General features: G+C 46.2%; 2 protein-coding genes across 5 annotated transcripts in view; both read right to left on the bottom strand.

The window, feature by feature from the left end:
• The window catches only part of NPHP1 (nephrocystin 1), a 40,815-nt gene extending 38,794 nt beyond the window's left edge, over nt 1-2,021 (bottom strand). For 3 of the 4 annotated variants that reach the window (XM_075127279.1, XM_048842418.2, XM_075127278.1), the window contains exons 1-2: nt 1,884-2,021; nt 1,031-1,104 (exon numbers count right to left, since the gene is read on the bottom strand). In XM_075127279.1, coding sequence (XP_074983380.1) covers nt 1,031-1,104; nt 1,884-2,009 — 200 coding nt within the window. In that variant the 5' untranslated portion in view covers nt 2,010-2,021. The remainder of the gene's footprint in view (nt 1-1,030; nt 1,105-1,883) is intronic. The other variant, XM_075127277.1, reaches the window with a different exon arrangement.
• Nucleotides 2,022-3,966: 1,945 nt separating this feature from the next.
• On the bottom strand, nt 3,967-10,118 carry MTLN (mitoregulin). Its single transcript, XM_048842417.2, has 2 exons — nt 9,892-10,118; nt 3,967-6,038 (listed from the first exon to the last, which is right to left on the bottom strand). Exon 1 carries the CDS (start codon nt 10,077-10,079, stop codon nt 9,897-9,899), a length of 183 nt encoding a protein of 60 aa, XP_048698374.1. The 5' UTR covers nt 10,080-10,118; the 3' UTR covers nt 3,967-6,038; nt 9,892-9,896.
• Nucleotides 10,119-14,017: the final 3,899 nt, after the last annotated feature.

The raw sequence follows: 14,017 nt of genomic DNA on the forward strand, positions 1-14,017 counted from the left end.
CAACTAGGGTGTTTATCAGCACACACAAGGTGAAAACGTCAAACACAGCTGTACTACACCATCGTGTCACAGGTGGATTCTCTTCCTTATTTATTTTTAACAGAAAATTAAATGTAAAAGGCTTCTAGTATAGTATTAGTTCACATACAAGAAGTAAAAATATTAAAAATCTAAGATTCATGGGGCAATCTTAACTCACTCATACACATACAGTATGCCATATTTAATTCCTTTATTATTTATGTAGTACCAGGGGTGTCCACTAATAGTGCACATAGTCAGGTACTAATTAGGCCACTGAATCCCTGATCCTGCACATACTTCTGCATGTGCTTAACTTTGCTGCTAAGAGCCGTCCTATTGATTTCAGTGGGACTACTCACTGTAGTAAAGTTAAGCACATGCGTAACAGTTTGCAGGATCGGGGCCTAAATGCGTATAATATTTTTGTTTATGCATATGTGGTGTGAGAGAGTTAACATCAACCTCTCATATTTTACCGTTTCCATTGCCTGACTTGGGAGTTCAAATTTGCCACTTCAGAATAGATTTTTATATTTAATGTTTTGATTAACTGAATATTCTAAAATAATTATATTAGGTTCATCAACTGAAGATTCCGATCCATGGATAACAAAGCAAAGGAAAGGAAGAACAGTATATGATCTTCATTTTACAGGTGGGGAAAAGAGGAACAGAGAGGTGAAACAGCGTGACCAATACTGCATAGGAGGTCAGTGGCAGAACTGGGACTAGAACCCATGTCTCCTGACTCCCAGCTCACTAGTCTACTCTGCCACCCAGTAATTCATTTACATGGGCATCCCTCCGCATCCCTGAAGATGAATTTATCAGCAAAATAGATTAGGAAAATTTCTATCAAAACCGGCTACAGCTATCTCTCAGTGGCAAATTGCTTAGCCATGAGATAGCTAATAGAGCAGAACACAAATGTTACCCCCACAGCCTAGATTTCAGATACAGCAGTGCGCTTTGCCTCTATGCAGCGTGCACTGTTAGGGTTAATTACCTCTGAAAAAGGTACTTCCTTTTCGCAGGGTCTAGGGCCCCCCTCTCCTTGCTGTCAGAAAGCAGTGCCTCCACCTGCAGGGTAAGAGTCCAGCATTCAGACGTGCACAGCAGTGGGCAGACAGGCTCAGTGGCTCGGGTATCAAAGTTGTTCCCAACCCCCACCCACAACATCGGGGGCAGACTGGATCCCACCAACCCCACCAGGAGGGGGCACCACTCCCCCCCCACAGGACCCCCCCCCGCCTCTCCAGCAGGGGGCACCGCCCCTCCTGCCCAGACTGGATCCCCCCACCCGGCCAGCAGAGGGCGCCGCTCCCCCCGCCCAGACTGGATCCCCCCACCCGGCCAGCAGAGGGCGCCGCTCCCCCCCCAGACTGGATCCCCCCACCCGGCCAGCAGAGGGGGCCGCTCCCCCCCCCAGACTGGATCCCCCCACCCGGCCAGCAGAGGGCGCCGCTCCCCCCCCCCCCAGACTGGATCCCCCCACACCCCACGGGCAGGGGCCGCCGCTCCCCCCCCCAGACTGGATCCCCCACCCCCCACGGGCAGGGGGCGCCGCTCCCTCCGCCCAGACTGGATCCCCCCACCCGCCCAGCAGAGGGCGCCGCTCCCCCCCCCAGACTGGATCCCCCCACCCGGCCAGCAGAGGGCGCCGCTCCCCCCCCCAGACTGGATCCCCCCACACCCCACGGGCAGGGGCCGCCGCTCCCCCCCCCAGACTGGATCCCCACACCCCACGGGCAGGGGCCGCCGCTCCCCCCCCCAGACTGGATCCCCCCACCCCCCACGGGCAGGGGGCGCCGCTCCCCGCGCTGTAGCTTCGGGGCGGGGGTGCGCGGGACGGGCGGTACCTGCAGCCGCAGCTCGCGGCCCCGCCGCTGAGCCCCCTGCAGCGGGCTGCGGCCCCTCCGCCCGGACATCGCGTCGCTAAGGAGACGAACGCTTTGGACGTCGTCATCGCCGCGCGTCCCGAACATCGGAGGGCGGGGGAGCCCGCTGCGGAGCCAGAGGCGAACTACGCGTCCCAGCATGCAACGGGGGCTGGCGCGCTTCTCGCGGCCCTGAATCACCGGCAAAGACTACGCATCCCAGCATGCAGTGGGGCCCGAAAGTCGCGCTCCCCTACCCCGGGCCTCGCGGTAGGAGCCCGGTGAGCAGTGCATGCTGGGGGTTGTAGTCTGCGCTGGCCTCCGTCTCCGTCTGGGCGCTGCGCGTCCAGGTTCGCTAGAGGCCTGGAGTTGTAACCAGTGGGTGCTGCTGATTGCACCTCCGAGGCGGCTGTGGATGCGCACACGCCAAATACTCCCCCTGATAACTGACGGGTCAAGGGCAGCAAAGAAAAAGGCTGCTTGAGCAGGTCTAAGGATTGTCGTCCCCCACAGCTATACATTTGACAACACGCCCAGAAATAAACATCTACATTATCCCCCCAAATTCTACAAAATAAATTCTGCCCAACTTGTTTTTGCTTTTTGTTATTGCCACAGCACTTACGAGCTCCACGCATGGACCAGGCTGGATGGACCCACCCTGCTACAAAACGAGTCTGCACAGCAGGGCTGTGTTGCAGGCAGAAATTCTACCCCTGCCCGCGTTCTTCTCTCTCACACCCACTGAGCCATGGAAGAAGCCATTTAATTTTCTTCATAGCCTTTTCACATTAATTTGACATATTCAGAAGATTTTTTTTTCTAGCAGGTGATCTAGGAGACTGCTTCCCTCTGCACTCTGAACCAGTGGTTCTCAAACTTTTTTTTCACAGACCACCTGAAAGGGTCTTGGCGGACATAGGGTGACCAGATAGCAAGTGTGAAACATCGGGATGGGGTGGGGGGTAATAGAAGCCTATATAAGAAAAAGCCCCAAATATCAGGACTGTCCCTATAAAAATTGGGACATCTGGTCACCCTAGGCAGACAACTTAATAATCTTTCCAAATGTTGTTTGTACTGTTAGTGCTTTGGGTAAAAGCGCTATATAAAAAAACCCCTTAATAAACTTTTTTTGTTCTACAAATAAAAGCACACAACTCATATTTTAATATCAGTAGCCTTATTTCTAATACAATGGATGTGCCCTCTCTCCCCTGCCGCTGCAGCCCCCGAGCTGGGGCTAGGAAGGGAGGGGGGGGTCTCTCCCCCGCCACAGCAGCCACAGAACTGAAGCTGGGAAGGAGGCAGCTGCAGCCCTGGAGCTGGGGAAAGTCGCCTCTTTCTCTGGCCACCATAGCCCTGCACATCCCCCATTTCCCCCCCTCCCGCCTACCTTCTATTCCCTCCAAGGTCACCACTTCACCTTACATGTGCATCTTCTCCAGGGTCCAAGCACCTGATTAGCGGAGCTATGCTTGCACAGCTCCACTAATTAGGTGGGTGGCCCTTCATTCTCTTGTGTGCAGCCACCCAGCACACAACTTAGAGGGAACTATCTGCGGATCACCTGAATGAAGCTCGCGGACCACAGTTTGAGAACCTCTGCTCTAAACAGCTCATGCACTTAAGTATTTGCTGTTTAATCGTTTTCCAAGTATTAGATAAGGAAATATAGCAGAGATGTACACAAATTAATAGTGTTGTCAAGTTACAACTTAAGTAAGTTACTTAAGTGGGAGGAGATCAAACTATGATGTGCACTTTCCACATGAGGGTTTACTGTTTTTATTTAATGATTTTTTAAAAACACTTTTAGGGTTATTCACAAGGCGAAAGAAAAAACTCCTTTGTAATCATACTAAAATGAGTAGTTACACTGATATATGCAACACCGGATTTAGAAAAACTATGCTGATGTATCCAAAGAATTATTCAAGCCACTATACAGAAATCCCAAATTGTCATGTCTACCATCTCCCCTTTTTTCTTCCTTTTTACCTTTTCCAGAAATAAATACTACGTACACATTAAAAACATAACAAGTAATCCACTGCAAAAAAAATTAAAGCACCCAAGATTTTTTAATAAATATAAGTACAACTGTATTTTAACAGGTCAGTGAGTGCAGACTTTGAGCTAGCACATGAACCATGTCTTCCAATTAATGACATTAAAATACCTGAGCTCAGCTCCATTTGGCACAGGATGCCCACAACTGTATGCCATATCACCACTAAATCAGCCTGATACAGCATTACACAGAAAACTTCTGTAACCAAGTTACATCTCAGCTATAAAGGACACAAGATTTCCAACTTGGGAAAGTCAACATTTCAAGATTCTGAATGGCACTGTAACACAGCAGCTGGGTTCTTTTGTTGACCCACCGTGTTAGAAGGCATTGGAACTCTGATGGGAGATATTAGTTAAAAACCTCTTCATTCATTGTGACAGGTGCACCTCATGAACTATTTCTGGGTACAAGTGAAGTGAGAGTGCCCCCTGATCAGAGGGGTCTCTGCCAGTGTTTCCCAAATGGTGGGTCTCAGGAAGATTCTAGATGGCTCACCGTGTCCAGGACCAGGTTTACACATCACTGGGCCTTGAACTAGGCAAACGTACACTTTACCAGCCAGGTGCAGAGAGGAGGGGATTGGAGAGCGAGGCTATCCCACACTCACCCCACAGTGTTGGCTTCTGTCCTGCGGAGCTGGTCCTGGGGATTGCAACCAGACACATGGGGTCGCAGAGCCACTCAGGTTTAGCCTGGCTGCCCTCCAAACCTGAGTGGTGCTGTGACACTGTGCACCAGGTTATAACACCTGGAGCAGAAAGCTAGGCCTAATGCAGCAGAACAAGAGGCAACTCAATGGGGTAAGCGCAGAGTGGGCCTGCTCTCCAACCCCCTTGCCCCCAACTTCCCCTCTGCACTGGGCCAGGATTCAGATTGCAGCACAAAGGCAGAGGGTGCATATATGTAAGAGTGGGTTGCAAAAAGAAGTTAAAATGCAGTTGATGGGTCACTTTAGTAAACTGTTTGGGAATCACTGGTCTAAGTCTCGCCAGTCCTAAGAGAAAAATCCTAAGAACAGCCAAGCTTGGAGAGAAGGCATGGGCAGAAGTCTGGTTTTTTTTCTTTTTGCATTAGCCTATTAATAAAGTCAAAGCTAAGGGCAGGGGATGAATTCTGAACCTACATAGCCTTTAACTATGCTGGCACAATGTGGGATTGGCATCTGCTTATAAACATAAAAGGAGAACAAGACAGAAACACTTTAAAAATGCACTGATTAGAAGATTTTTTTTGGAGGGGAAAGCTGTGCACGTATGAATGGAAGTAACAGAAAGATAGGGATAGCTGACATATGTAGTATGAGGCCCAGCCAAAATTAATCAAAAGAAGTCCCAAGGATTCTAATTCATGATGTCCAGCATTTTTGCTGGACGTGATGATGTGGAGTAGCAAGTATAAAGGGCTGATGTATTCTTAGTTAGAGAATTCTATGTCTAGATCTCTTACCAACTCCATGAATACTTTTGCTGAATTTCAGACAAGAACCCCAGCATTACTGATTTAATACATGAATTTATCTTATCACTGTACACTAGTATGCTTTTGCCTTAATCTGTTTGACCGACTCTTTTGGGTTGTATACTTTCAAAGATCTAAAACATTTAACATCAGAATCTTTATGTGTTTTCACTCCCCACTTAACAGACACTTTATTACAAATTACTAGTAAGTAACTTAAATTATATCATTTTTAGTTTATTAAAATATAAGGGTCAAATGTAGCTCAGGACGAGCCTTAAGAGTCACAAAGCAAAACAGACACAAATAACCCTTAAAAACATAATGTGACAGGTTTGCACAGTCATAATGCATATGAATTAATTTAGCTCACCCCATAACATTTTGGTAGATAGGTTATTCTGATACATCTGACGATAATTTTTGCTGATGTCAGTTTGGGCAAATGAGATTGTATGATACCACAGATGCCTTCTTTTTTAGAATACAGTTGCTTATCAAAGCATTTGTTTTTAAAGTCCATATTTTAAACTGTGTTTAGATACCAATGCAGCAGGAGTCCAATTATTTTCATTCAGTTGTCAGCTTTCATCTGTATAAGGCTGTTAAAAGAAAGTGAAATAAATTACAAATTGCACACAATTTCACGTTTGTTTTGTTTTTTTTTTAATTTAAATTGCAAAGGCGCTCAAAACAATGTTCAGTCAAATTATAATGTATCAAAAAGAAAAGAAGAAAATCAGAAGTAAGAGAGATACCAGAAGGGGACGGACAGAACATTGAGTAACCAAAGGGAAAAGGACAGAAACAATATTTTATGTCAAAAATATTGAAGTAGAAACACTTAATTAAAAATGTACCCAAAATCATTGATGTTCCCTCAAAATTTCAATAACAAAAAAATTCCATTATTGGACATTTTTAGTGTGAACAAAAATGTTTCCAGATATGTACCAATACAAGCCCATTGTCCCTAACAGCTACTTCTCCTCAGTGTATGCTCACAACCAGAAATCAGCATTTATGCAAGAGCAAAGGTAAATCAATCGATTTACAGCACCATTACAATATTTCAGTTATTAAGAGACAAGTTTGTGAAAATTAAGTTTAGTATATGGTAGTTAAATAGTAAGTCTCAATGCTGTTAGCACTTTAACTGAGTATTTCCAGATTGTCATTTAGATTTATGGACTACAATACAGCAACCTGGACAGTTAGGAATTTAGAGTGGGCTCTAATAAACTATGTTGTAATAATCTAGAATATATGATCTATTTACATTTAATATCTGACTGAGAAAATTTCACTACATTTTGAAGCAGAGGACAGTCAAAGACAGACAAGACTAGGATATATACAGGAGTGCCAGCAGTGCATTCCCATGTCAGGCCACATGGAAACTTGAAAATGGGAGCTCTGTTGCATTTCAAACCCTTGCTGAGAGAAGCAGCTCTGATTTTTCAAATGGTCCCATGTCAGGAACATCTTTGTCCAAATACCAACCCTCCCCTTTCCACGCCCCTACCCCTGCCCCACACAAAAGTGTATCCCCTATCAGAGGTTCACACAGTTTCAAATACTGGTTTAAGTTTTTTTGGGGAGGGAGAGGTAGATGTATCTATTTTTAAAATCAGGCTCCCAACAGAAAACTAGCCTGAACTAGACAGTAACTGAAGTGAGATACAATAGTTTCTCTGTATTCAGTAATACAAAACAAAAAACCACAACGCCCTCCCATATGCAAAGATCAAGTAAAGCAAGTTTTATATATGGGAGAAGTGTAGGGTTGGAGGGAAACAATCCTTCCCCCCAGGAGGCTGAAGTTGATTCATTATTCCTGGTTCCTCTTACGTGGTACCAGTTCCTTACCGTATGGTTACGTACTTCCTTATTCAAAGGTCAAAATTACCTTAAAAATATATCAATGTACGATTACATTTTTAGAAATGCCATCAAGTTAGCATGATTGGGTGTGATAAAAAATTCCTAATTACTTCATTATTTATGAATTAAATAATTAAGGCACTGGGTTTTGACTGGCTGTATGTGACAAAATTAGTCTCAAATCACCTGATGTGACTCATCCCTGCTGCCATTGGACTGTTTTGAAGTAGTTGGGACATGCCATTCATCAACCTGATGCTTAGTTTCTGGACAGTATGCTCTGAAACATCATGCCCTCACTCCACTTCCATAGGGTACTTATGGCTTAAATAAGGAACTGTGTTTTTAATTCACTTTACATGACAAAACGTGTCTCCAGTCACCCAACAGATACATCCCTGCGACTGTTAGACTGTTGTGAAGGAGCAGGAACGTGCCATTCCCTACCCAAAAAGTTGTTCTTCTGCAATATGCTTCCTCACAACATTTCCCCCTTCCACTTCCATATTGCAAATAGGGCTTGAATAAGGAACTGTATGTGACAGATAAGTCTCAGGTCTGGTGATAACTGGGCCGACAAGTTTACCTTTATTGTTAGCTCAACTGCGAGAAGTTAGTGAAAGTTTGTAAGATCTCACAATAACCTATAACAATAAATATTGATGGGAAAAGATGCAAAAAGAAGACAACAATTAAATTAGTCCAAACAAAGCCTACTAATATAATTCAAGGACTGCGTTAAGATCATTCCTGGTAAACAAAAAACATGTGGAACCAGAAATCAGTGGACCAAAATTCATGTGTCAAAAATTAGACCTAACTGGTAAACAAAACAATGAGGGTTTGGGCTATTAGGGGGTGATAAAAAAAAAGAAAAAAGCTTCTTGATTTCCCCACCAAAGTAACAGCTATCTGCCAGCTACCACTGCCACAAGCTTTACTATCACAGCTGGCTCTCCCACCATCTCCCGGGATTCTACTGTAACACTGTTGGGGCCTTCATCATCCTGATCCCGAGATATGTCCTGACCAGACTGAGACAGAAAGTGGGACTGAGATCACATTGCCACAGGCATTGGCTCTGGCTAAATCCCAAAACATCAACTGGAAGACTCTCTCCCCTCCCACATGTCCTTTTCCTTCCCCACCTTATTTCTTCTCTTCTTCCTGTTCCTCTCTTTTTCCTTCTTCCTGTTCCTCTCTTTTTCCTTCTATCTAATAAGAGCTTGGCTTAGCCACCTAAGACTATGTACAGCAGAACCTCAGAGTTACGAACACACCTCATTTGGAGCCAGAAATACGCAATCAGGCAACAGCAGAGAGACACACACGAAAAAGCAAATACAGTACAGTACTGTGTTAAACATAAATTTTAAAAAAAAGGGAAAGTTATTAAAAAATTATTTGACAAGGTCAGGAAACTTTCTGTACTTGTTTCATTTAAATTAAGATGGTTAAAAGCAGCATTTTTCTTCTGCATAGTAGCTTCAATGTATGAAGTGAATGTTCTTTTGTAAACTTTTGAAAGAACAACCATAATGTCTTGTTCAGAGTTATGAACATTTCAGACTTACAAACAACCTCCATTCCCAAGGCGTTCCTAACACTGAGGTTTTCCTGTATTTTGCCACACTGTTGTAAGCCTGTTACCAGAAAGAGGCAGCTAAAAGCAATGCCTTCACCCCAATACCCATACAAGTTTGCTAGGGTCTCGGAGTGGCTGGTAATTGTGATCAGCCCCTTATTCAAGAAAAAATCCGAGACATTTAAAAACAAACTCTTTGTTTATAGTGTTTATAGGTAGTAAAAAGAACAGGAGGACTTGTGGCACCTTAGAGACTAACCAATTTATCTGAGCATAAGCTTTCGTGAGCTACAGCTCACTTCATCGGATGCATCCTTTTCTTTTTGCAAATACAGACTAACACCGGCTGCTACTCTGAAACCTACAGATAGTAAATTATCCCCTGGTATTAGGACATGAGAACAAGAGGACCGTCTCCAGGAAACTGGCTCCCGAAGAAGAGGGCTTTGACACTGAGGGACCAACAGAAATACGGGATACATCTACACTGCAAAGAAAACCATGCAACAGCGAGCCCCGGAGCCCGGGGTCAAGTGACTTGGGATCACGGGACAGGGCTACCAGCAGCAGCGTAGCCATGCAGCTCAGGCTGGCGCCTGGGCTCGGAGACCCAGAGGGGGGTACAGCCTGGGAGCTGGAACCTCTACGGCGTTATTTTTAGCCCTATACAAGCCCTAGCGAGGGGATCCCAAAGCCGAGACTATTGGGTTTTGGCCCTGCAGGCGGGCCGCCCTCAGGCCCGGACCTGCGCTCGCTTCCACAAGCGCTTCCCTTCGCCTCACGCGGGGCTGGGGGGCTGGGGGTGCCCCACCCGTCAGAGGCTGGCCGCGTCTACACTAGCGAGAGCGGCATGCGGACCGTGTTCACACCCGCCCCGCCCCGGTCTGGGACACGGGCCGGTCACACCCGGGGCCCCGCCCCCGGCCCGCACCGCTCCGCCCGCCCCCGGGCCGCCCAAGGTCACGGCCCCGCCGCCCCCGCCGCACCCCGCTCAGGCCACGTCCAGCTTCTTCTGCGTGGCCTCCAGCAGAGCCTGCAGCCGCCGCTTCCTCCAGGCCAGGAAGCGCCTGCGCACGCGGTGGGCCTGCCAGCCCAGCAGCACGCCCGAGGCGAAGGCCAGCGCCAGCGCCAGCTGCACCGGCCGCTCCCGCAGCGCCTCGGAGCCCGCCGCCATGCTCCGCCGGCCGCCCTACGGCGGCCCCGCGCGCCCAAACTGCCGCGGCGCGCGCCCCGTGCCTCTCCCAGGCGCCGGCACGCGCCTGCCTCTCGAGTCCCGCGCGCCGCCACGTGGCAGGAGCGGCTCGTGCACACGATCCGCCCGGGCGGTCCCGCGCGGCCAGCCCCCAGCTCGGGCCGAGGTGGCTCGTGTGCATGGTGGGGCGGGGGGACACAGCCAGGCAAGCGCTGCAGGCAGGTTGGGATCTGGCCGCTGCTGGGGCTTTTGCTGTGTGGGAGAGGATGCCCTTTTGGGCGCGGGGGGGAAGGCACTTGGAAATCTGGGGCTGTGGGGGGTTGTCTTGAATGTCTTGCTGCCCACCCTTCCCTTCCTTGGGAGCAACTTGCACCCTGCTCCTAGGCCCTTGCAGAGCAATGGAGCAAGTTATGGCTCTTAGTGCTGTTGTATCAGGCTCTCCGCAAATTCAGGCAGACATTACTGCATCAGTTCCACCGGAGTCACGCTTTCAGACATGGGAGCTAGAAAGATAAATTTTTAAAACCAAAATGTTTGTTTCATCCCTGTATTCAAACCAAAAAAGCAGACCAATGATTCTTAGTCCATCAAGACCACCCATTTAACACATAAGTAAATCTGGATTACTTCAGAGGTGAGCATTCCTTCATTGTGTCAGACTTCCCTTTTCCTTTAGATAGGACATGCAAGGTGAAGGCAAATTGCTTTCTAGCTGGCTGTTGCTTGGTCCACCTAAGAAACGTGGTGGGCCAGATTCTCCATTGGCGTAACTCCAGTGGGTGTAATGGAGTTGCATCAGCAGGTAATCTGTTTTAATGTCTGCAGAGGATTAGATCAACACCTATGATTGATGGGATGCAGCTGTCATTTTTGAGATGACAGTTTCACAGTGTAAGATTCTTGTTAGATTCAAGGCTGCTGTTGGATCCAAGGATGCTCAGACAAGCTGGGGCATGGCCCAAAGCACATTTTCTAACATTTTCTCATAGGCTGTGCATTTGCCTTGTCTATTTAGAATTTAAACCTTGGTGGCAGGGACTATGTGTTTGTATAGCATCTAGCACATTTTGGGTGCTGCAGGAATGTAATATATGTAATATATATACATTTTCTGCACTGTCAGGTTCTCCTGCAATACCTACTTTCACACGTCACCAGTATCAGCACCCTATCTCTGTAATATCTGAGCACATCATACACATTAATGAACTTACTCTTGTCAGGGCAGGGCAGTGCTATTAACCCCCTTTTACAGAAGGCGAAACTGAGGCAGAAAGAGAGCAAAGTGACTTGCCCAAGGTCACACAGGGTGTCTATGGCAGAGCCAGGAATAAAGTTCTGATTTCCTAAGACCCAGTCCAGTGCCTTCACCACGAGGCCTTGGGCCTCTCTGCCTAGGGCTAAGCATTAAGTCCACATCTACCCAAAAATGTAAATGATGGTCCGTTCCTGTCACATGGAACAGAGAGAGTGTACAGGAACTGGGTGCTCATCCCAAAAGGCATTGCACAGGAATAGCAATAAGGCTAATTATCCATTGGCATAATTTACCAAGGGTCCTGGTGGATTCTCCATCACTGGTCATTTTTAAATCCAAGCTGGATGTTTCTCTGAAAGATATGCTCTAGTTCAAAATGAATTATTTTGGGGGAGTTCTATTGCCAGTGTTATACTAGATGATGTCAGACTAAATGATCACAAGGGTCCCTTCTGGCCTTGAAATCTATTAAACAAGCCAACTCTAAAAGGAGCAGAGAATAGCAAGCTGGCCAGTGAGGACAAAATGAGATTGCTAAGGAGAGAGTGCAAGAGTAGCATAATAAGAACGCTATTACCAATTTTAAAAAGTAAACCACTAGAAATAACCTCACATCACTTTTTGCAAGAGTAAGAATGATAATTTGGATGTCCTGGCCAAATTCCAACTCAAGTAATTACCCTCTGCTCAACGTAAGGGTCTGATCCTCTAGCTGTTTGACACTTGGAATTTCCACTATGGTGAACAGGAATCAACCAATACCTCTAACAATATCTTTCTGTTTTTCTGAGTTGCAGTTGGGCAATATGCTCTCACACCTCTTCACAGTGTCACAGAAACTCACACTGACATCCATGGGGGATGGATTGGGCCTAAAACGAGACAACAAAAATAGTTAATAGCGTTGCTTCACTTTCTTCAGATACTCCGTGCCTGAGTTTTCAAGGAGATTTAACTGTAAGGAGAAACTGAAGAGAGAGTAGCAGGGATAATAGCAAAGTGCTTTTGAGCTCGAGGGATCAAAAGTAAGCCAGAATTTCAAACTAAGATAATTATGTGATCTGTAACTCAGATTGATAACATTTCTTCTCACTTTATGGAAGTATTCTTTATAAACTTTCAGAGTAAACGTGACAATTTTCAGGCCAAATCTTCTGAACCAAAGTTGTAGGAGATCAAAAAATGGGTTTGATGACGGAAGCTGGCTATAACCTTGAGTATAGAGAGTCTGGCACCTCTCCATAATACCAGACCTCTCCAGACTGCTGAATCCAGACACTCCCAAACTCTGGAGAAGTTCAGATTTGTTTTCCAACTTTGCGGCTTGGACACATCTCTTAGCTAAATATTGTCAAAAGCGGGAAGGGAGAAGCCTATTGAGGCATAATGAGCAATTCACTCAATTCAGTTATCTAAAAAGTGTTTCATTTTATTTTGCATTTACTACATATCCGACCCTATATTATCTCTGTCCCTGCATAGATAAATGCTTTCTCAGCAGACCAAAAGCATAGACTGCTTATGGAAATACCAAACAATCACATAGAAACAGGAGGGAGGGAAACCTCTAACTGCAAGCAGAGCTTCCTTTTCCTTTCTGCTGACACCACACTGGCAGAGGGGCCTTCTGAAGAGGAAGGGAGAGCTGAGAGCAGGAACTGATTAAGCCTGAATGTGAACCAGATTTACCACAAACCCAAGGCGGCAAATCCACGCATGCATTTCCTCTGGATTTGGTGGAGTCAATATAAATAACACCAACAATTTAGGTGACAATTAAGGTTGCATCAGGACACACTCCAATGACCCACACCTTCTGATTTCCATGCTTTTAAGGTTAATCATAGAGTCAGAGGTTAAAGCCAGAAGGGACCACAGATCATCTTGCCTGACCTCCTGCACATCCTAAACCCCACCCAGTTACCCGTATAGTGAGCACAATAACCTAGATTTCACAAAAGTATTACAGCCCTCCAGAGACTAAACTACTGTGTGCCACAGGCAGAGAATAGGTGGGACTGAGGTGCCCAAGCCACCAGTGCCCAAACCACTGCAATGCCAGGGAATTGATTTGGTGAGATATACTTAGGAGAAATTGACCTGTATTCCTTGCCACCTTTACATCACCTATAATGCTATTGATAATACACTCCAATATAATAAGGCTGTCACTTCTGTCTCCAACAGATACTGAAAAGCAATACATATCCAAACTTCATCAAGCTTGCAGTCTAAATGCAAAACCTTAATGGTGACCTGATGCACTCTCCTCATATCAACAGATTAGCACCTCTGACCATCACACAGTCCATGCACGTGGGAAGTTTCATAGGTTTATAGATTAAGGCCAGAAAGCACAAAGTATGATAATTCAGTCTGACTGTTTGCATAACACAGCCCACAGAATTTCAGCCAGTAATTCCCGCATCAAGCCCATAATTTCTGTTTGAGCTATAGCCTGTCTTTTAGAAAGAAGAAAAGGAGTACTTGTGGCACCTTAGAGACTAACCAATTTACTTGAGCATGAGCTTTCGTGAGCTACAGCTCACTTCATCGGATGCATACCGTGGAAACTGCAGCAGACATTATATACACATAGAGATCATGAAACAATACCTCCTCCCACTCCACTGTCCTGCTGGTAATAGCTTATCTAAAGTGA

The sequence above is a fragment of the Caretta caretta genome, chromosome 3, assembly GCF_965140235.1.
Source record: "Caretta caretta isolate rCarCar2 chromosome 3, rCarCar1.hap1, whole genome shotgun sequence".
In the NCBI taxonomy this organism is placed as follows: domain Eukaryota; kingdom Metazoa; phylum Chordata; order Testudines; family Cheloniidae; genus Caretta; species Caretta caretta.

What these genes read in the sequence shown, in the direction of transcription:
- MTLN (XM_048842417.2), bottom strand. Translation starts at nt 10,079, where the DNA reads ATGGCGGCGGGCTCCGAGGCGCTGCGGGAGCGGCCGGTGCAGCTGGCG.